The 21,983-nt window shown below is 43.8% G+C and overlaps 1 protein-coding gene across 7 annotated transcripts in view; it reads left to right on the top strand.

The window, feature by feature from the left end:
* Nucleotides 1-21,983, top strand: part of EVL (Enah/Vasp-like) — a 131,917-nt gene that overhangs the window by 106,561 nt on the left and 3,373 nt on the right. For 2 of the 7 annotated variants that reach the window (XM_037394062.1, XM_037394063.1), the window contains exons 4-11: nt 4,845-4,908; nt 9,104-9,165; nt 13,368-13,597; nt 14,224-14,345; nt 17,149-17,209; nt 19,215-19,281; nt 20,641-20,707; nt 20,813-20,875. In XM_037394062.1, coding sequence (XP_037249959.1) covers nt 4,845-4,908; nt 9,104-9,165; nt 13,368-13,597; nt 14,224-14,345; nt 17,149-17,209; nt 19,215-19,281; nt 20,641-20,707; nt 20,813-20,875 — 736 coding nt within the window. Of the gene's footprint in view, nt 1-4,844; nt 4,909-9,103; nt 9,166-9,201; nt 11,368-13,367; nt 13,598-14,223; nt 14,346-17,148; nt 17,210-19,214; nt 19,282-20,640; nt 20,708-20,812; nt 20,876-21,983 lie in introns of those variants that run through there. The other 5 variants (XM_037394065.1, XM_037394060.1, XM_037394058.1 and 2 more) reach the window with 5 other exon arrangements.

Below are 21,983 nucleotides of genomic sequence, written 5' to 3'. Positions count from 1 at the left end.
GTCACACCTGCTATGAAGCAGTGCTCTGCACCAGGAGTTCCTCATTGCTGCTGTCTTTAGGGACAGCTGGGGACAGGCAGAGTGGGTGCTGGGGCGGCTGAGTGGGAAGAGAAAAAGCAAACACGGAAAACATCCATTTGCTCCCAAAATCTGCCTCAAGCTGAATCACAAGATGCTTATATAAAAATGCAGTTAATTATTACAAAGCAATGAAGTGAGGAAACAGACATTCATAGCATATCTCCTGCATTAATTAGTTGCTAAAAATGTAGATCACAACAGCTGTGAAGCTGCAAACAGGTCAGTAGCAAAACTGTGTCTCCTGGTTATTGTGCTGAGAAGTGCTCTTCTCTGTGAGACTGTTCCCAAAGGCTGTCAGGGTCAGGGGTAGCTCACAGGGCAACTCGAGAAGCATGTTTGAATGAGGATGCCATCAGCAAGAGCACTTAGTGTTCATGTCTGCTCTGCTCAGGTTTGAGAAATATCTAAAAATGTGGAGAGTAGTTAAACGTAGAAATCCACTTGAATTTAAAAAACCCTCAGTCAAACAGGTGTCTGATGTATGTGCGCTGCAGAGCATACATATACAGTCCCAAGTGTAAAAATAATCCCTGCTTTCAGTATCTGCATGAGCTTTGGCCAAGCATGCTAAAAGCAATCTCAAGGACAAGAGAAACAAGAGGTTCCACCATTACAGAGATAGAAGTTATTTGCAGACTTCACATCAGATGGTGGTGAGCCTGGGTCTGCTGAGTAGTCTGGATTGGGACCGGGGGTAAATCCAGCAGAACTGATGTTTGTGGCAATGAACAGACCTGAAAGTTGGGTTGGGCTCTTAAGTGTATTGGCCAACCTCAGGCAAAATCTTGGTTGCCAAAACAGGTTGCATCTAACCTTTTTCTTTAGGGTTTGCAAATTAAGGTTTCATATCACTACAGAAAAACAATTGGTTTAAATAAGACCACAGGCAGGATGCCAGAAGGAATTACTTCTTATGGTTGTGAGTAACTCAAGCAAGACTGTAACCAGTGCCAAACAGAACCGGTGTGTTTCCCCACTGGTGGCAAGAAGAGCTGTAACCTCACTGGCAGCAAAAGGTGCGACTGCCCTGAACACCCTGTTATTCCAGGACAGCTCCACATGCAACTTTCCTCAAACTCTTTTCCAACCACTTCCAATCAATACAAGCCTCTGCAGGAACAGAGAACAGCTATCCCTGTTCCCACAAGCTGTGACTGACCTGTGCAGCTGGTCTAGGCTTTCCTTCAGCATTATCTTACCAACTTTTACTCCACCCTTTCTTGTTTTACACAGGAGAGAGGACAAGCTACCTATTACAGGTTCATCCTCCTCTTCTGTTTGTGCCTGCCTTTTTTTTTTGTCTCCCAGCTTTGTTAGAGTACTTCACTTCCAAAGCACTTTAGGAAGAAAATTGTGCTAAACAAAACTAATGTGCAGAAGAGGACATTAAAAATATCTTAGGATTGGGTATAAGTGAAGATAGTTCACTTCTTGAATGTCTCACTACCGGTCACTAGTAAAATAGAAGAAAAGTAAGTTTGGAAAAGATTTAAATGAATGAATGATGTTTTCCTGCAGTGTGTTGGTCTAAACCTGTAATCAGAGAAATCTAAACCTGTAAAAGAGAGGAATTGGTCATTACTTGGGAAACACTAATTGTTACATGTCTCAAGATATTGGAGAGAGAGTGAGGCATATTGGGAGCCATGCAGTCATGTACCCTGTGCATCTGAAAAGTTGTCTGGCTGTTTAAATTAGTGTGCGAATACAAATATCTGCAAATTTTTCACCAGTTATGCAGAGTTTTTGAATGTCGATTGTTTACTGAGTCAGGCCTGAAGTAGCTTCTTTTCTTCTGATATTTTTTCTCTTGTTTTTGTCTGCCAAAAGAGGAGGGTATTTCTATAGAAACTATGAAGAAATTGGCAATTTCAAAACATAATTAGGAGTTTTATGTACTTCATTTTAAGGACATTTCACACTATGACCAAATAATAATAAGAACAAAATGCTGCCAACTGAAATGATCAGCTGGGGTTCTTAATGTAAAAAAAAAAACACATTAGGGACTGTTAATGCATGGAGCTCATCTCTGAATAAAGGAGTGAAATTAAGTCACTTCTGTGAAGTGAGGGGAAAAATTTCCAGTAGCATTGTCTGAACTGACTTGTGGTCTGCCCTGGGAATATATTGGGTATTTGCTGTACCACAGGCAGATTTTTAAAGACAGCGTCCATTTTGCAACCATGTATTGCAACCAAAAGCTGTGTATTTAGTATCATGTGCGGTCTTAATCCTGCAAGCATACGCATACATACCAGAAAACGTAAGTAAACTTATTGAATTAACTAGGACTCTTTTGTGTTGAAAATTGAGATGGACTTGTTTGCAGATGCATATGCATCTTTCATTTACTTGCCTGCTATGCAAGGTCAGCTTGAGAAAGCTCCGGGTGATAAAAAGCAACAATCTTAACTTTCAGATGCGTTTTGTAATGTTGCCTTAAAAGGATTTCCTTAAGCTTCTTTCCAAATTGGTTTGGTTGGATTTGTTTGGTTTTAAACCTATGTATCTAGTTCATAACAGTGCCCACAGGAAAAAGGAGTTGGGTTTTTTTTGTGTGGTGTTGCTAGTCTGGTCTTTGATTCCTTCTGCATGTCTAGTATTAGTCAAACTGGCCACACTGCCTCGTTTTTCTAGGCATTTGGCCCCAAGAGGAAATTTATGCCAAAGTACCAGATTAAGATGGCATCGTTAGAGCCTCCTATATACTTTGACATGATTTATTGCCTTTCTTGTTCATGTTGGTGCTTACTTTTAGTCCTCTTCCCACGCAGAGTCTTTATACAAGGGCAGTTTTCTCGTGATGAAATTATATGCAGTGATGAGCATGGCTAAGGCTTTTCATGGTGGAATTTGTTAGCCAGTGAGGGAGGTGTAACTGACTTAAGCCTTGAAAGTCTTTCACCCAGAAGTCTGCTTACTGAAGTATCTCACAGGTACATGTATGTGTACAGGACAAGGTGGGTGTTACCTGCACACACCAGAGCCAGGGAGCAAACTGGTGTCACTGCTAACTGTGGGGACCCTGGTCCAATTCCACAGGTTGGGGATGGGACCTCACCTGTCTTCCTACTGTGTCGGAAGTTTAAATTCACTCTGTAACTGCTGCTCGGGGGTAACTCTGGCCTTCTTTCACTTCAGTGGTGAAGATGCAGAGTACGAGCATTCATGCAGTAACATGGCATCCTTGTTACACATTGAATACCTTACATGTGAGCCTTCTGCTTTGTGCTTCCCAAATACCTGCTAAGTTTTTCCCCAAGGCTTGTTTCCAAAATAATCACCCTCAGACGCACCCCCATTCATTGTTTCTTGTGATCTTTACAAAATGTGGCATTTCTGTCTAAATAGTTTGCTAGAGGCCTGTGACAAACAATATTAAGTTGTCAGTTGTGAGGCATTAAAGAAGTTAACTGTCTTCACTTCATACCCAATCCTAAGATATTTTTAAATGTCAGGGCTTTTGACTCAGTACTTGTCACTGGCTCCATTTTGGGGATACCCAAAACTGGAGTACATAGTCCCAATTTTCAGAAAGTGCTGTGTTTCCTTTCTGCAAACGTTAGTCCTTAAACATGTTTCAAAAATATGCACAAATTACATCAGAATCAGTCAATGCTCTGGAATTTCTGACTGCAATCCATTTCTGCCATCTTTCCCGTTTTCACACAGTCATGCTTTCTAAATTCGATTTCAGATACAGAAACATATACAGAAAATGGAGAGAAATATCCTTAATGGTTTGTGAGTGATATATTTGGGTTTGCAAGTGTTTAATTCTGATTTGCTCTTGTTGGATAACATTTAAAATGATGAAATTTAGCATTTGATAATGAAAAAAATATGGTAGACATAATAACTTTCTGCGTATAACTGATCTATTTCTCGGTGATGTTTATGAGGAAAATTGCTATTGCATTCAATAGAACTATTGTCTGTTTAGTTCCAGTTGATCAATGGAACAATCCTCCTTCCATCACATGCAAGACCACTGTAGCTTATGTTACCAACAATTATTTTTATTTTCAGAATAATTCCTCCTTTCAAAAAATGACATGTATTGTCAGTGTGCTTGATTAAATGTCCAAGAACAAAGATTAAATGATCAGAGTCGAGAGAGATGTGACTTAAATGGGTTTTGTTGGTGAATGCCAGTGAAAGCTCAGCTTGATGTGGATCCTGCAGAAGCAGAAGACCAACAGCACTGTAAAAAGAAAATCCACCTTTGTAAAAGGCTTATTTAATTTTGCACCTCCTTGCACCTTCCATCACGTAGCTTCTTGATGCCATCTCGACATCAGAGCAGCACTAGCTAGCATGTATGCTCACAAAGTCAGCACTGTGGTTGAATCGCTGTGCAAGCACAGAATAATCCAGGGAGACTAGATCTGAACCCTGTAGAAGCTAGAAATGTATCCCAGTGCGATGGACTGTCCTTCCACAGGATATCTTTTGCAACACTATGGGTCTTCACTGGTGCCAAGAGATTAGTATGTACTCTACAGCTACCATGATGCCAAGTTTCTGGACAAATCTGCTCATCAATTTAGCCATTGGATTCTCCTAATGGAACTAAAAATTTACAGCATGTGATGATCTGTCTAATAGGAAACTAAAAAAAAAAAGACAAAGAGAGTACAATAATGTGTGAAGTTTTTTTTCTCATAGTAAGATGGAGAAGCAATTAATCTGAGTGGCACTGTTTTTTGAAAGTCAGCCACATTTACTTTTCTAATAGCATTTTCTCATTGTTTCTGTAGGTCCAGCTGCGCAGCGCCAGGTCCAGAATGGGCCATCTCCAGATGAAATGGAAGCACAGAGAAGGTGAGTTAATCAGTTATGGTAGAGTTCTAGTTTGTAACTTGGATGGACGCGCAGTCCTTGCTCACCGATAAGCACTGTTCATTTTCCTTGTACCTGTTTTAAGCTGATTCTGAGTTTTCCATAATTATTGCTAATGATTCTGTGGTGACTATTAAAAGGTGAAGTGAACTGAAGGTCTAGGTAAATTCTTTGCTCAAAGACAAGCAATGTTCAGAGTTAAAGACAAACATATTTAAAAGCAGTTTGTAGAGAGTGTGTTTCCTCAAGCACATTAAGAAAGCCTAAACTTACCCTATTCTGGATCACCTGCTGGTGGTGACAGTCATATTGCCCAGGGAGCATCTGATGGATCATATGCGCTGTCAGTAACAGTTTTGGCCCATTTTTGTGTATGGCTATTCCTATATCATATGCTGTTCATATGCATACGTTTTGCTCTAAACCAGGACAATAAGTGAAGGTGTAGTCACGCCCTTCACCTTTACCCATATGTCAGACTTAGTGCCATTATTACACATGGCCTTTTCTCTAGCCGCTAGGAGTGGTCTCCTTGACATCAAAGGGAAGGTGGACAGGAGTGTCTGTCCTTATATGCCTGTGTCCATAATGAAATTATGAGACCCATTTCATTTTGGTTTTGGTGATTCAGCCTAGATTCTTGTAGCAGCAGTAGAAATCCCTGTAGCGGCAGTATCTTCAGCTTCCTCTGCTGAGTATAGGACATGCCTATCCCATTCTGGACAAAGTCTTCTAGTCTGACTGTTAGTCCACGCTGTCAGAGCTGTGATCCGCCTGCCCAGCATCGGTGGTATCCGCACCAGCAGCACTGCTTAGCCAGGCTTGTGCTTCCTTGTTGGAGTACAGGCTTGCGCACACAAGAAGCGCACCTTTGTTACCCGTATTTCTGCAATTCTATATTCACTACAAGTGTGTTTCTGCTACCATATGAGAAACACTGGAGACTATTCTGCCATAACACGCATAAGCTGGTGAGCCTCACTTCATCAGGAGTGCGCTGGAGTACAGAAATCAACAGGACCTGTTACTGCTCCAAGTTTAGTGCCTGGCATTGCTTAAATGAGGTGTCTGCCTTTGCTTCTGTAATGAGAGGAGGATCAGCAAGTGCAGCTGGCTCTCCGAAGGACCTGACCCAATGTTTGGTTCAGATAATAAATAGCTTCGTAAGGATTTTAGTGGAAGCAGACCTGCAGGGGCGGTTCAGCACCAAAGCTGTCAGACGTTGGTCTGATGTGACAGGCACTCAGTGGGCTCTGCCTTCGTTTGTAGGTTTGACTGCCCTTGCAGGGGCAGCCTTCCAAGGCTACCGTTCTGACTGGTCCCTACACAAAACCGTGTATAGGTCATTTAAGGCAAGGCCCTTACACAGGCTGTGGTGGGTACTTAGGATTCTCTCTTTCCCCCTCCAAAAAAACGTAAGGTAAGTGTAGGGCAACTAGTTTCCCGTGCCTTTATTAATAACTCTGAATGGCCTGAGATTCAGTAGGGATTTACGTATGACTATTAAATGGGTCAGCGGGTAATGGTATTTCACTTGAGATTTGTCAGATGTACTTTGGGTTAGCAGAGCTATCATAAAGGTCAGAAGAGAGCTCCTGCTCGCCCAGAGGCAGGGGGATGACGCCTGTCCCCGCTGCCTGGCTGAAGGGCCTGATCCAGCTCTTCACTTAACCAATGCAAGTCACTGATTCTTCAGACCGTATGTAACTCAGACCTAAAATTTAGGTGTCTAGTCTGTACATTTGAAGTGCAAGCAACTTAACTACATTAGAAAAAACCCCACATTTATTGTTTTTAATTTAGAGACAGTAAAAGCCTTTTGGGTAGGTAATATTTGACTGCTACAAGGCACATGGTCCTGGGAAAGCTTCTTCTGCTCCGCTAGACTGGAATAAGCTATGCCAGTAGATACACTCAGATATTACTGCATCTGCACTAGAGGATTTTCAGCTTTAATTATGCTGATGCGTTCTTTAAGCATAGAGCAGACCTAATTTTGGACCTAGCTTTTTTTTAACATCTTGTAAGCAGGCAAAGAAATGAAGTTATGGTAACTACCCTGCAAATTTGTCTGTTTAAAAGGTTTTTTAGAGACCTTTATATAAATGTTGAAAGAATATATTTCTTAGTCAGAGTGTAATTTGTCCCCTCTTACGCTTTACTCCTTGCATACTCCTTAAGCAGCCTTGTGCCAGTCTCAGGCTTTATTTAGTTCTGCTGGAATAAAGTTGACTTCCGAAGAGTGTAAGAACTTCTCCTTTTAGCACCTGTGGAGGGGTGCATTTAGCATGTATAAACTGCTTCTGCTTAAGGGCAGACAGGGCTGGAATGAACCCCAATGATTTCAAATGGCAGTAGCTGACCCTGTCTTTGTGGAGCACCCTGCACCCGTATCTGCTCTGCAGACTCTAAGGACATGGAGACGTCTTACCCATATTTCTTTCCTCGTAGGGGACAGTATGCTTAGGAAACTCTCAGTACTTATGTTTACAATTTAAATTTTAGCAGTACAGTTGATGCTGTTGCATACGTGTTCAACCCATAGCTATCAAGTAAGACCCAGGGTATGTACTGAAGTAAAGATTTTTATTTATTTGGTTTAAAGTATCATAGCTTAAGTGAAAACAGTTGAATCAGCCAACTAAGACTGTTCCTCAAAACTGTTTCCCCTTTACACATACAATAATTTTCTCAGATGACTATAATAGTTTTCCAGAAATTGCCTATGTTTGATGGCTTGCATGTCCTGAATATAAAACCAGTTTAGGATCGATCCCTCCACAGTGAAATGATGGATTTTCCTTTCCCATCTATGGAATTAGAACTGAAATATGGGAAACTTGTTTTGCAAATTAAGACATCCTTTTTTTTTCCCTGCATAATATAACTTTATTTTTCTGGACTTTTTTCTTAAAAAATCTTCTATTGGTATGTAAATAAGATAGAATTATTTAAAATTGCAGACTCGGGAAAGTACAAGTAAAAATGTAACAGGAAGATCTCTCTGAAGTATTACGTAAGGAGTTGAAATAGGAGTGTTGCTTAGAGTTAAGCTTGCCTTACTGTACAGACCATGAAGTCAAGCTGTTGCAAAAAAAAGAAATCCATATGCAGTTAAGACTGGCTCAAACATACGTGGAACAAATTCAAGGCAAACTTGGCCTCAAAACCATGGAAGAAAATTATAATAAACCTTATTACCAAGCGCTTCAGTAAGGTAATTTCAGAGTTACGTTTTAGTATTGCTGAAATCTTTAGTCCATATCCATGCAGGTGGCAAAAAGACTGGCAAATACTCTAGGTTTTCGCTATTAATCTTTTTAACAAGAGCAATGCCAGGGTGAGTTTGTGGCAGGGGTCAGTGACAGCTGCAGAGGTGTTGCAGTGTGCGAGAGCAGACCTCTGCTGCTAGACTTCGGGAACTGCACATCCCGGGAAAGCAGAGCCCGGGTCAGTGTATTTCCCTATGTATTTCCAGGCCTGGGAAGCACGGGAGCTAGCAGCTCCCGGGGGGAAAGGTGCCAAAAAATCAGCAGTGCAATGTTGTGGTCAGCAGTTGTGGAGGAAACACATAGCCGTGGTGCCCGTGGCTGCGCTGGCAGGCGCAGGCGGTCAGCGAGGCTGTCCAGTGCCAGCAAAGAACTTGGTTGCATGCAGCTGGACAAAACAGGCTTTGTACAGTCAGCACCTAAACGCAGGTCAAGCTTCCTTATATTTTCATTCAAGTCCTTTGGGCTCCTGATCCACAAAAGACTCAGGACTGTGTCATTTTATGCGAGACGCCCCTATAATCTTCCCTTGCAATGTTCACACGCTTCAGGTTAACAACACGCATGGTTGCTGTGCTGTCCTGGGCCTGGGGCACTGACAATCGCTTGTGCAGAGCCCATTGAGGAGTTGTCATAAATGGATGAACCAACCCCTGCGGTGTCCGGCCGGTGCAGGGCAATGTTCAAGTTGCGCTTTCCCAATGCATGCAATGGTACCGCTGTGACCAAGGCAAGTGAAGCCAAACCCACCTCCATCTTATCCCTAATGCTCTAGGGATTAGCATTTCTGTGAGGATCTGGCTCACATCACCCAAGACATACAGTTTGAGTGCTTCTCAATGTATAACGTTTTTACTCAAAATTATAAAGAATACCTAATGACTGAGGGTTTTTCATTGCTGTTTCAGACAAGTGATGGAGCAACAGCAACAGCGCCAGGAATCTCTGGAAAGAAGAACCTCTACCACAGGCACGTATCAAACCAAGCAGATGTAGTCTCTCCTTGCTTGTCTCCTTTGGCTGTAGTTGGGTTTTGTGTGGTGCTTCACAAGAACTAGGCTGCTAAAAGTGGTTGTAGTTACGATAACGTTTTGAAGCATTTATAGCTAGAGATTTACATGCATTTGGACATGGTTTGTTGTTTCACAGAGGCTCAGGTGCAGCTAGGTAGGTTTTGTGCTTGGCAAAGCTTGTACAGCTGAGGAGGATTTTAGGGGTACCAAGAGGGCCTGGCCATCTTCCTTCCACACCCATGAGGACAGCAGGTAGCACATCCACCGCAGGAGTGACTCCATGTTTCCAGGGGATGTAAGCATGATGGGGTTCATGTGCTGGATGTGCCAGGCTAGGCACTCCCCATTGCTCTGCAGCACAAAGCAAACCACAGTGCGGAAGAAAATATAGCTTTAGATGCTCATCAGTGGGGATTTTGTGGTCATGAAGTGAGAGGTTTTCTGTGAGCTTAATGGAAAAAATATATATATTTAATGAGCTTACGAAAATCTTCTGTAGCATATTAAGTTGCACTAAGCTGAGCGAAGCGATGACAGGAATAGCTTATAACTACAAAGTATGGCTTTGCCTCTCTGTAGACTGCAGAGCAGGCAAGCCAAGATGGCCATCTTGCGTCTGGGCTTTTGTTTTGGGGAAGTTTTTTCAGTTAATCTGGCCACAGAAGTGAAATGTTTTTCCTCAGCTGTTACGGCTTTTTAGGTTTTGACGTGAAACCAGCTCAGACACACACACACACCCCCTTAGTCAGTGACAGGAGTGTTGGACTCTGTTTCGACAGAGGTTAGTGTGCTATTCTGCATAGGGAACATAGCCAAAACCCTGCCTCGGCATCCCCAAAGAGCAGGACATGGCTCTCAGGGACTTCTAGCTGTCCCCTCCCTGGCTATGGGGTGGCCACTGCTGTGTTCAGCATGCCCCTTGCAGCTGCCCTGGTGCAAGGGTGATGCTCATGATGGTGTGAAGGGCTTGCTCATGATCCTGACTCAGATTTACATAAAGTTTGGAGGAGCCTCACTGGCACCAGAGCACACAGCTCTACCTGTGCTGCAGGTCCTGCTCCCCATGGCCATGGGGGGAGCATGCAGCCCATCCCCTGCTGCCAGGATCCTGCTCTGCACAGCCCTCTGGTTCTTGCTGAGGGTTGGAAACCCCCAAGCCAGTGCCTGCACCATCTCCTCTTTGCTTTGTTTGAGTTTCTGTTTGCATTTACTTCACAGTTCCTTTCGCTCTGTTCCGCTTTGCCTTGGTTTCGTTCCGTGCCACATACCCATCTTATTCTTTTCATTTGTCTTTTCTGTTCTTTTAGTTTCCACCCCTCAGATAAGCATGTGCTCCCCCCCCTCTCAGCCCCAGTCTCCACCTCCCACCTGCAGTAACTGGGGTGCTGTGTCCCCACCGCCGCCTCATGCCAGCGCTGTCTCTTCAGCACCCGCTGTCCTTGAGCCTGCTAGTCAATCCTCTTTCAGATCCCTGCAGAGAGTCAGAGACACCCCCCAGCTTCTGCACAGGCACTCAGCCTCCGAGCTGCCAATGGCCCGGGGTTCCTCTCCCCCAGCCTGCCCAAACCGCAGGACCATAATAACATCAGGCATCAGGCGAACCTCGCTGTCTCCACCACCTCCCCATCCTTCCCACTTTCCCTTCACCTTTCGCCAGCCTCTCAGGCGCTCTTCTCTTTCATGCTCTCCTCGGTCTTCTGCTTCCTCTGCCACAAATGCACCACCTCTGCAGAGGGGTGATGTCCTGCAGCCACGTGGTCCCACCATCCTGCCTGTCATTCCTGTCCCACCTGACAGGGGCAAGGGACCCACAGATAAAGCAAGCCAGGAGACCTTGGCAAACATACCTCTGAATGGCTATCCTGAAGAACAAATTGCTTTAGGCCCCTCTGGGACCCAGGTGAAAAGTGTGGACAGGTGCTTCTTTCCACACCTAGGAGCTGCACCCTCCTCCCCGCTGCCCACCATCGCCAGCCCCTCCAGCTCCTTTGGCCAGGCTCCCTCCCCATCCTCCCATCCATCTTCTCGTCCTCCACAGCAGTGGTATCAGTCCATGTCACACTGTCTTCCATTGCCTCCCCCTTCCGCTGCTGTGTCTGAGGTGACTATGCCCAGGAGGACCCCTCTTTACATGACTTCATCAGCCATTGCCCACTTGAGTAAGTACTGACTTTGAACGAGTTGCGACCTGTATGAAGCCTTAGCTTTCAGGTGCTTAAAAAGCCTCGTTGGCACGGCCCGTGACCACTAGAAAAAGGGCCGAGGTGCCCAAGGCTGCTCCTGCTGTATGTGATTTCTGAAACTAAGGTGGAAAAATATCGAAATTGCTCAGGAAAGGTCCAGGGATCTCCTGAGCTAAAAGCAAGACAAAAAGCAAGAATTACAGGACTGGGGCCCTGTAGCTGGGTTGTTGCAGTGCATATTCTTACTGTATTAGCCCAGAAGGAGATTTTTATCATTCAACAGAGTGAAATTGCATTTGGCAGCGAGCTTTATACAAAATCTATTTTCAGCTGGTCCAAACATAGCGGATGGGCTCTTCTGAAGCTGGAGGCCAGGTCTGCGGTAGACTTGTCTGTTTAGCAATATTGGTAGAGGTTGTGATTTTTATTCTCTTTCCTAAGCGGTATTTCTGTTACCAGCAAAAGAGATAACATGGATTTTGTTATAGTTACCCAGAATCCCCTCTGCTTGTGTAATTTATTTCATTCTAGAAACTCTTTTCCTCATATAAAGTGCATTTATACTTTGGTTGAGTTTATACCAAGTTGAGGGCTTGTCCCTATAACTATTCCAGCAAATCTTTTCCATTGCAGGCAGACCAAGAGCTTGGGTCTGCCACTTTGCATATGGTCTTGATTTCTAGTGCTTGTCTAAAGCCTGCAGAGTCAGAACACTTACGAGTAATGCCTATTTGCAATTCAGATCATATGTTTTGTGACTTGGATCCATTCCTGTTTATAACCACATATAATGCTTAAATGACGTGCCTAGAAAAGGAAGAAAACTGAGACATTTCTTCTCACTTTCTGCTGAAAATATTACTGCAACCACTGGAGGCTCAGTCTTCCAGCTGATATAAGTCCTTGAAATCCACTTAGTTCAATAAACTTATTTTAAACTCACATTAGTCCATTACTTTGACTCAGTTCAATTTTTGCCTCAGGCTGGCCTCTAATTAGGTGGGTGTAGTTTTGCAATTACAATTAACAGTACCCACAATGAATTACTAGCTATTATGTTTGTGAACCAGAGAGGGCTTGAAACATTTAAAGTATTTCTGGTAGCAGCCATGGTTCATTTCAAGAATGGAATTGGAAGTGTGAAATAATAGCAGAGGTAACCACAGAAATAAGGCAGTAGCGTAAGAAAACCTAGATAAGAAGAAAACCAGGCTGCTAATGTTAAATACAGATTCCAAATGTTCCTCAGCCAAAACCCACCTGTCTTTCAACATAACACTTCCTGAACAACTGAACCTGTGATTATGTATCAGGAGCAGCCTGTGAGCTCTGAGAGAGTGTAACATGGGGAAATATCCTCAGGGAGGTGTATTTGTTCAACTGACCTGTTAACAGACAGGCAGAACACTGCAACGGAGTTACCCACCGCCAGCCCCTCCAACAGGCTGCTGCTCAGGGAAGCTTGGCTGGACCTCGAGGTGCTTGGAGCTGGTCTCCCCCGTGTCATTTTGCAAGACCAGCTGAGGCCACACACCTGTGCAACAGAAAGGAGGATGTGTCGCTGTAGCCCATGATTCTGGTGAAAAGCTGATGTTAACCACCGTCTACAGAGTTGGCTGATGTCATTTCATATCTCCATGTAGAAAGCTGTGAGAGAAGTGAAGAAGCTGCCACTTATGAATTGGGAAGTGTTGTCTGTGTTTTGATTTTGGCACAGAATAAAGCACTAGCCCAGCCAGGGAGAAGAGGAGGGAGAAAGCTAGTTTATCAGTGACAGTGTCTCACAGGAGGACACAACTGTAGTTGATGGACCATTGATGCAACCACCATTTCCCATTCTTCTGCGTGCTTGGTGCTTCCTTGCATTGATCACTCGTCATGCAGTTAGGTCATGGCCTTGGGAGCAGGAGCATGACTTTGCGTACAGGCTGGAGGAGGTTGCGTTTCATGTCTAATTGGTATTCTCTGCATTTCAGGCCCAGCACTTCCACCTGGTCATCCCAGTGGCGCTGCTGTGATCCCTGCTTCGTCCGGGGGGCCCCCACCTCCGCCACCCCCCCCAGTCCCTCCGCCACCCATGGGAGCTGCACCACCACCACCACCCCCGCTGCCAGCAGGCGCTAGCCAAGGGGCTGGCACTGAAGATGGGTCAGTGTCAGGGCTCGCAGCAGCTCTGGCTGGTGCCAAACTAAGGAGAGTTCAACGGGTAAGGAGATGGCACTGGGACTCTCCGATGGGCTCTCCTCCACTGCGGGAAAGCCTGGCATAGCTTGGTGTAATGATCCACAAATCCAGTGTGAAACCGTGACACATGCTGCAGCTGACCATTAGGGGAGCTTTTAAATGTGAGTTTGTAGTGCAAATAAAGCTGAGCAGGAAATGTTTGGTATAATTTCTGCTCTTCAGAACATGTTCATTAGCAAGTTCTCATGTTGCCAGGATTTCATGACTACTGCATAATCCACCACTGTACTATTTGTTAGTATTTTCAGTCATTGTAAGTGGTTAAAACTGCACCATGCTTCCAAAAACCAGTGTAGACTGGTGAGGCCTCACAACAATAGGTGTCCACTTAGGTCAGGGTTGCATAACCATAATCATGAACAAACAGCATGGTGGGTTTTTTCATTATCTGCCGATATATTTGCCTCACCCAGACTGTTTCTGGGTTTAGTACGGTCCATGTGGGTCTTCTCAAGCCAGAACACATCCTATCTCTTGTTTTGGGCTGTGATTGTGAAGGCTGTTCCTAATAATAAGGGAAACTAATCATTAAGGGTGTGGTTGTAAATTAATCTTGTCATTAACTCCAATGTTGATTTCTGTCTTAAGCCAGAAGATGGTTCAGGAGGGTCCAGCCCCAGTGGGGTCTCTAAGAGCGATGCCAATCGAACAAGTAGCGGAGGAGGCGGAGGAGGACTAATGGAAGAAATGAATAAATTACTGGCAAAAAGGTTTGTACTAGGACTTCGAGTAAGCACTAGCATGAGCTCTGTAGCAAATTGTGGTACAAGGAGCTGTCGTTTTTGGTTTGCAATGGGTCACTGTGGTGGTGCTTTGCAATTTGACAGCTCCTGCATAGAAGTCGGTCACCAGCATTGCCCAGCATTTAATATGAAAGTGTAGGTGTTGCTGCAATGATACCTGGCAGAGTTTAGCTGCTGTAGCAGATCCTGCCGTGTGGTAGCCTTCAAAGATAGTGATAAATATATTCTCTGGCTTTTGCCATTTTACCAGATCTATTTCAAAGTTACTGTTTTCAGAAAGAATAAACTATGAAAGGAAGTCACAAGTCATTCCTTATGCAGCACATTCAGGATGTTGGGCCCAAAAATAGAAGTGCAATAAAAGGACAACATCTTGACAGGTAAATTATTATTGATTCTCAGGGTGTTACAGACAGGCTAGCTGAAAGTTACTCCAGTAAAGCGAGTTGTGATGTATCAAGCTACCAGCTGTTAAAAGGCACTCAATTATTCCAATTATTTTTTTCTTTTTCTGATGCGAGCACTGTGCTGCTTCTACGCTGAAAATAACTGAGCTGCAAATCTTTTCCCAGGGAGCTGGCAGCAACAGAATTGTCTCTTAAATTTTGTTTCACAAAGCCATGGAACTCATTGGAAATACACAGGTGTCAGTCAAGGGTGCAATCTGGGCACATGCTGTTACACTGATACTGAGGGGACTTCTTTTGGCTGCAAAACCCTTTTTATGTGTAAGGCCATGGAGAAAGGAAGAACCTGACACTGTGTTTTAGGTTGCTTTTACCAGGCTGGCAGCCAGGAAGTAAAAAAGTTGTTCTTTAAACTGACCATGTTCAGTACAGAAATCACAGAGTGGTAAGCATGGGATCTTGGGCGCCCTTTTCTGAGCAGAAAACCACACGCTTAGAAACAGGGAATGTGTCTAATGCTGGGAAAGTAACAGAAGAAAATGCTTCTAAGAGCTCAGGTGGTATAAAATATCACTCTCTAGATCTAGTGGCTCCCACGAGAGCAGCCCTTTGGTTCAAGTCTGAATTGCAAGCAGAATAATGAACTATCTCACAAATCGCTATAATTTCTAGCCCAGTTAAATTTGTAGCAGGACATAAATCTAACACTGATCTCTCACCCTGACAAATACTTCCCTCACTCAAGTTTGTGATGGTTATAACCTTTTTTCCCTCAAAAGAATCAAGTAAATATTGAAGAAAGACTATAAAAATTATTACTGATTGAATAAAATTATTAGTGCAGTTGAATATCTAGAAATAATTCCCACAGAGCACTGTGTCCTAAAAAACATGCATGTGTTTTACTTCTCTGTATTTTTGTCAAATTTACATCAAATCCTGCAATTTGTCTATCCAGTGAAGCTTTTCTTTTGCCAGTGATATGAAAAAAAAAAAAAAATCCTCTGACAAACTTGTGGCAGCGTTTTGCAACTCAGAAGCCTTTCTAGATGCCACTTGGGATTATTTGGGTCTTTTTCTGAGATGAAGTTTGTCTGCTTCAGAAGCAAGAATAAATGACAAATCTGTCATACTGTTGTTTTAAAAAAGCATCTGCTAAGAGTAATGTTCACAGGTGGGTGAGGATAAGGATCATCACAACCAAAATCCATGTGGAGACTGGAGCTGCAGTTCCCCTAATTGTCTAAAATGGGAAATGGGATATCTTCTAGGCAACCAGTACCTGGCACACTTGTGTACTGTTTAGACCCAAAACAGGGCTTGAAAATCCATAATTTGGTTTTCTTTTCTTCAGCCAGTGTGGCTAACACCCAAGAAGTTTTACCATGTGTTCTTCAAAGATGAACAATGAACATTTTTTTTATTCTCATGTCCAGTTGCTCTAGTGGACTGCTTGTAGCTCGTTGCCACTTGCTTCTTGGAGTTTTGCCTCTCCTGGGGAAGCAGGACAGAGTGGGGGTCTCAGGTCCTCACTCAGCTTCTGTAGGCACCACCAGCACTGCCAGTCCTGGGACTACAGGGCTCGGGAGGTCTTCTGCCTTTTAATTGGATTTGAAACAGCAGTAATCTCCTGTCACTCACCAAAGGCATTTGAAAACCCAGGCTGGTGTACTCGTTTCCTGACTCCTGGTCTCCAGGCAGAGCTTTCCCATCCTGGAGTGAGCAGGGGTCTTGGCTAGCAGAAGTGGTGGCCATTCTTTCCCAGTGAGGATGGACCTGGGTTGAAAGGCTTTTCTGACTCTTGTCCTGTCACATGGGAGCGCTGCCACAGCCCTTTCTCTGGGTGGGAACAGGGATGGGGGGATATAGGACAGATGGAAAAATGATACTGAAGCTGGCTGAGAACATAGTGCCATCACTGCCATAACAACCCGAGCCACCTGGCGGGGGTGAGCTGGCCCTTAGAAACCCCCGTGGAGGTTTGGGTTGTTCCCTCCTGTGCAGGACACAGGAGCCACCACTTTCTGAGCCCTAGAGAGAAACCATCCTTTTCTTACCCAATTTTATACCCAGCTGTGCTTCCTTCCTCCGCTTCGACATGTTCCCTTATGCTCTGCACCCTGCGTTTCTCTGTTAAATACCATCTCATAATATTGCCATTCTCCCCGAGTCCTATCACCAAGGTCTGGATGGCTCACCTCCGCCCCAGCCCTAAGCAACCAAACACATTCAGCCTTTGTCGCATTCCCTAGGATGAACTAAATAAATAGTAACTCCCTCCAGGGTCTGAATCAGCCTTCCCACGTGGAGGATGTATTTCTAGAGGGTTGACTGTGTGTCCTATCTCATGTTCCTTTGCAAAGGAGGAAAGCAGCGTCGCAGTCAGACAAACCAGCTGACAAAAAGGAAGAGGAAAGCCAAAACGTAAGTGAAAGACTCGTCACTGTTGTGCTTTTCCAAATACATTGATGTGCTGCCTTGTAAACCAAAGTCCTGGGCTCAGTCACTGTGTGCAGCAGGCAATGACAAACTGTGCTAATCCAGGAACAGATTTACATGTTCAAAAGCGAAATGTAACCTTTCTTGGGAACAGCACCCTATAAACAAGAATTGCCACCTTATTCATAAGTGAGGTACTGTCCAAGCCAGGTTAATGGGCACTTTCTCATGGTGTGATCTGAGTATTGTAGGGTAGATTCTTGCCTGTTAAGAAGATGCACTGAACCTTCTAGCAAGTCCATTTGAGATCACGTTCATGTTTCCTATTTTAAATTTGTGGCTTCAGCTGAGCTGAAGTGGATCATCAACCATGTGGTGTAACTCTGGATTGTGAACATGTATGCAAAGCAAGAATTGGCTCACTTTGGACCCCAGAGTGCACATAAAACATGTCTCGGGGAGCGGGTGGTGGTGAAGGGGTAACAGTGTATTAACCATAAGAGCATTCAAAAGTTAAAATTATGTGATCATGATACTTACACTAAAATGAGATAGACTTTGGACAACTTTGGGGAACTTTTGCTTCATTACTGTTCTGTCTGTATGTTGTTCACAAAAGCAATTAGACAAGAGTTTTGGTTTGACTCGGTCTTTACACTGAACTTGATGCAGTGATTTTGAGTTCAACATGCGGACTAAACCACTTTTTTACCCACTGAACTTGTAAAGCATGGGAGATAGTTCTAGTTTCAATAGAGGCCAGGATTTCTGCTGTATCCCTTCCCATGTGGTGCTTTTCTAGGCTGCTTCTCGTACAGCATTCCTGTTGCTAGCCAGCACCCTTGTGAAGGCTCACTGCCATGGCTGTAAGTTCATAATGCATCATGTGTGCCTCATACCACCTATACAGAGATATTCCCTCCAAAGACAAAGTAGCAGCCGCTCAGTAGGAAATCCATTCAGAAACTACAGGTCTTGCCCTAGTCTGAAAGGTTTGTAGCAAGAACAGGAATAAGCACTTTGCCCCGTTTAAGGAGAGAAGCAGCTACTTTCTGCATGTTCCTCAAAGGATGCTTCAAGCATGCGATTTGCCTATTGAACCTGCTATGCAACCATTGCTCTTAATCTTGCCCCAAAGCTGGTTATGAACCATACGCTCAGAGATTAAAGGCATCATTTAGCTTCTGAGTATTCAGCCTCTGCTGCCTTTCTGCCCCTTCTCTCTCCTTGAAGCTCTGCATTAATTTATATCCCCAATCGAACTTTTTGATAGCACCAAACTGTTTGGAAAAGTGTTTTAGAGAACATCTGTTTAATGTGTATCTTACTCCAGATATACTTTGTGGCAGAGGTATCTTCTGTCAAACTGGATGCAATTCCATTTTACAGTGCAGAGTTAATGCTTTGCCTGAGTGTGTTTTGAGGGCTGCTAAATAATATTGACATTCAATATATGGGTGAATGTTGTATGATCTGTCACACATTAATCCCAGAAAAAAAGAGTCCAAATCTGTGAGGTAGCGTTTAATCTTGTACTTAGGAGGAGTATTGACTGATTTATGTTCTGTTAGTACCTGGACTACTGTCACTGATACCAGCAGCTGTCCTGGGCTAAAAGGCTGGGATCTGACCTTCAGATGGCTCAGTTTCCATATCAGAGTTTCTAGATTTGGGAAACAGATGGTTTGTGTTTAGACAACAGCAGCCAGCACTTGAGAGTGGTAATTCAGCCTGGTTTGGTGTACAGGGATGAGAGTGATTCAGTGGAATCATGAAAAAGCGACCTTATTAGCAAAAAATAAAAAGGGTCTATTTTGCCATGCTAAAGGAAGAGACAGGTTAAAGTTTAAATAGCCTTGAGCACATGCCTTGGCAGCAGTCCCTGTTGGACATGGTTGGAGGAAGCTTGCTGCAGCTGGTCTCCAGAGTAGAATAGGACTCTGTGCATCATCTCCAGAATTCTGTAATGTCCTGGTTTTTCTCTTTGTAGGATGATGCTAGTACCTCTCCTTCACCCAGTACACGAGGTCCCGCCCAGCAGCAGCAAAATTCATCAGGTATTAAATCAAACTATTAGTGTTGTAGTTGTCTTCTTAATCTAGTCTTTTCCTCTACCGCTAGACTCTTGCGTTCATTGTCCTACTTCTGAGTGCAGCAGCAGTAACTAACAGAAAAATTCCCCAGTACACACTGCTTTAAAAACTGTACTCAGCAAGAAATGGTGATTTTATATGCTTCACAGCCAAGAAAATGACAATACAGCCAGTTTAGTTAACAGGGTCCAGTCATGTCATTGAGGATCTGTCTTCAACATTGTGTACCTAAATCTTTAAGAGAAAAAAGCTATATTATTTTACTTCTGGTAGTGTAACTCTCCTGGCTTATGCAGTTGGGGTTTGGGTCTCAAACTGTTATCCTTCCTTAAGCTAGTAGCTTGTTGCAGTAAGCCTGATCCTGAGAGTTACTAAGTGAAATTAAGGAGCCCCCAGAATATGTTTTTCCTATGATGAGTTGAAATAACTGCATCTGAGTAGATAAGCTGCAAGCCAGTCAGATTCATCCTTGCATCAGCCTTGGCTTTTATACATGCTGAAAGAAATCTCTCTCCCAAGGGAATGAGTATTTAACCATTCCAGCTTCCTTTTGGAACAAAGCCATGATTTGCATGCTTTGCAAGGAAAGGGGAAGAAGCCAGGAGAAAGGTGCATGTAAATGAGGAACAAGATCTAGAGATTTCCTGGGAGTGTCCGTAAATTTTTTTAAAGAGCTTTTTAGGACCTCACAGGGGAACAAACCATTGTGTATAAAGTTGCGTATCTTTCAAGTCTCTGAAACCATTTACTTTATTTTAGGCTATTTTCTTAGGAGGAGATTGGGACGATAGTAAGCATTTTCAGTAACAAGGGTTATGTAGTGCAGCTTTTGGGAATGTTCTGTGAGTTAGAAATGTAGACAACATTAAATAAATTCTCCGTGGAGATTTGCGTAGTGGGGGTCTCACTGCCTTTCTTTAGATACACCCAGATTTTCTGCCAACTATGGAGACAAAAAGCCTAAGACTTTTTAACTTAAAATATAAGTAAGTATTGTACTGAATAAAATAAGCCTTACAGCAATTAGCCTTTATTTCTTAATAGAAGTGATTTATGCTTTTCCTCCTACTGTTCCAGTTCCATGTCTTTTTAGTATTGTTTAACTATCCAGTCCCTAATTCAAGGGATCACTAAGCAGATTTTTGCCGATGCTTTCTCTATAATGTAGGCAACTGCACTCATTCAGCAATTCTGCTTTCCTGGATCTTTCTAAGCCACTCATCATCACTGAATGAAAGCAGCTGTAGAAGACAATCAACTTCAGGATGGTTTTATCATTAGAGAACAAATAATAAACAGTAACTTTTCATTTTTGTTTTCTAGACTCTGGGAAGAAGCCATGGGAAAGGAGCAATTCTGTTGAGAAGCCTGTATCTTCATTACTCTCTAGGTGAGCTGCACAAGGGTGACCCTGTGGCTGGCTAGCAATTGGGATGGTCGCGCTGTCCCCATGGCATGTGCACAACTCATGTCTCGTTTCATTCCATTGCTGTAGAAATCCATCAGTGGTGAAGAGCTGTGAAGCTAAGAGCCCCACACAATCCCACGTGTCTTCTAGGTACTGGCTAACAGCCCAGCTTCTTAATTGTCTTGGCTTGTTGTTTGGCTAATCCCATCATTCACTCATGTTTGTCTTCTGTCACATCTTTTACTCATTCTCTTACAATCTGCTTTGTCTGTCACTGCACAAAGTGTGAAGGTAGAATGTGTCGTGTCAAAGGCTTGTTCCATGGAAACAGCCCCCTGCTTAGGTGGGCACGGGCATCACAGACGTTAATCTCACTTAAGCAAGAGCTTAAAGCATCAGTGCTCCATGAATCAGAGGCATGGGCTTGGCAGAGCTCTGTGCCATGTGGAAAGCAGGTTTTGGAGCTTCTTTTTACAGCAGGTTCAGGATGACCTTGCCAGTAAGAGAAGTTTTCATTGTCCAGCCTCTGCAGAAATTAAAAAACAAAGGCAGAAATTATCTGAGGAGATGCAGCTAGGAGAAGGGAAGTTATTCCTTCATCCATGCAACTGCAGTGGGTGCATGAGGAAGGAGAGCAGAGCTTGGTGCAGTAAGTTAGTAACACTGAGCTGTAAAAAGGCCCAGCCACAGACAGGGCATTCAGAAATACAGAGTACAAAAGCTGGCAGGTGTCAGAAGCACAAAGCCTATAGTAGGACTCCAGAAGTCCTGTTGGTCAGAACAGCCAAGCTGCAGTATCACCACCCGTGTTCTTACCCACAGAGATTAAGATAAAGTTTGATGCTGGACAGCTAAAGGGAGGCCTCCTTCCAGTGCTGGTCCAGGACCGCCCAGTGTTACTGCAGTACTGGATACTGAAATAGATGGGTAAGCTGAACGAGGGGCTAGAACACAGGCTAACGTATGTTTAGCATTTACTGCAAAGACATGTCCCTTATTTAACACTGTTACATATACGACAGTGCTGATAGTCTGCAGAGAGAAAGTTGCCAATGGCAACTATCTGCACATACCTGCTGTTGTGTTAAAGATGCTGGAGCTGGAACGTGCCCTGCCCAGACATTCAGAGGGATCCACCAGTGCTACTACAGCAAAATACAGTCCCTCCGGCTCTCCTAAAACCGTGGGACACATTGGTTCTAGGAAATACGTGAGAGTTTCCAATCAATATAGAAAGACCATTCCTTCTCCTTGCAAA

This window comes from Falco rusticolus, chromosome 7, assembly GCF_015220075.1.
Source record: "Falco rusticolus isolate bFalRus1 chromosome 7, bFalRus1.pri, whole genome shotgun sequence".
NCBI lineage: Eukaryota > Metazoa > Chordata > Aves > Falconiformes > Falconidae > Falco > Falco rusticolus.
The sequence above is the reverse complement of the archived record's forward strand: the minus strand, read 5'-3'. Positions and strand labels throughout refer to the sequence as shown.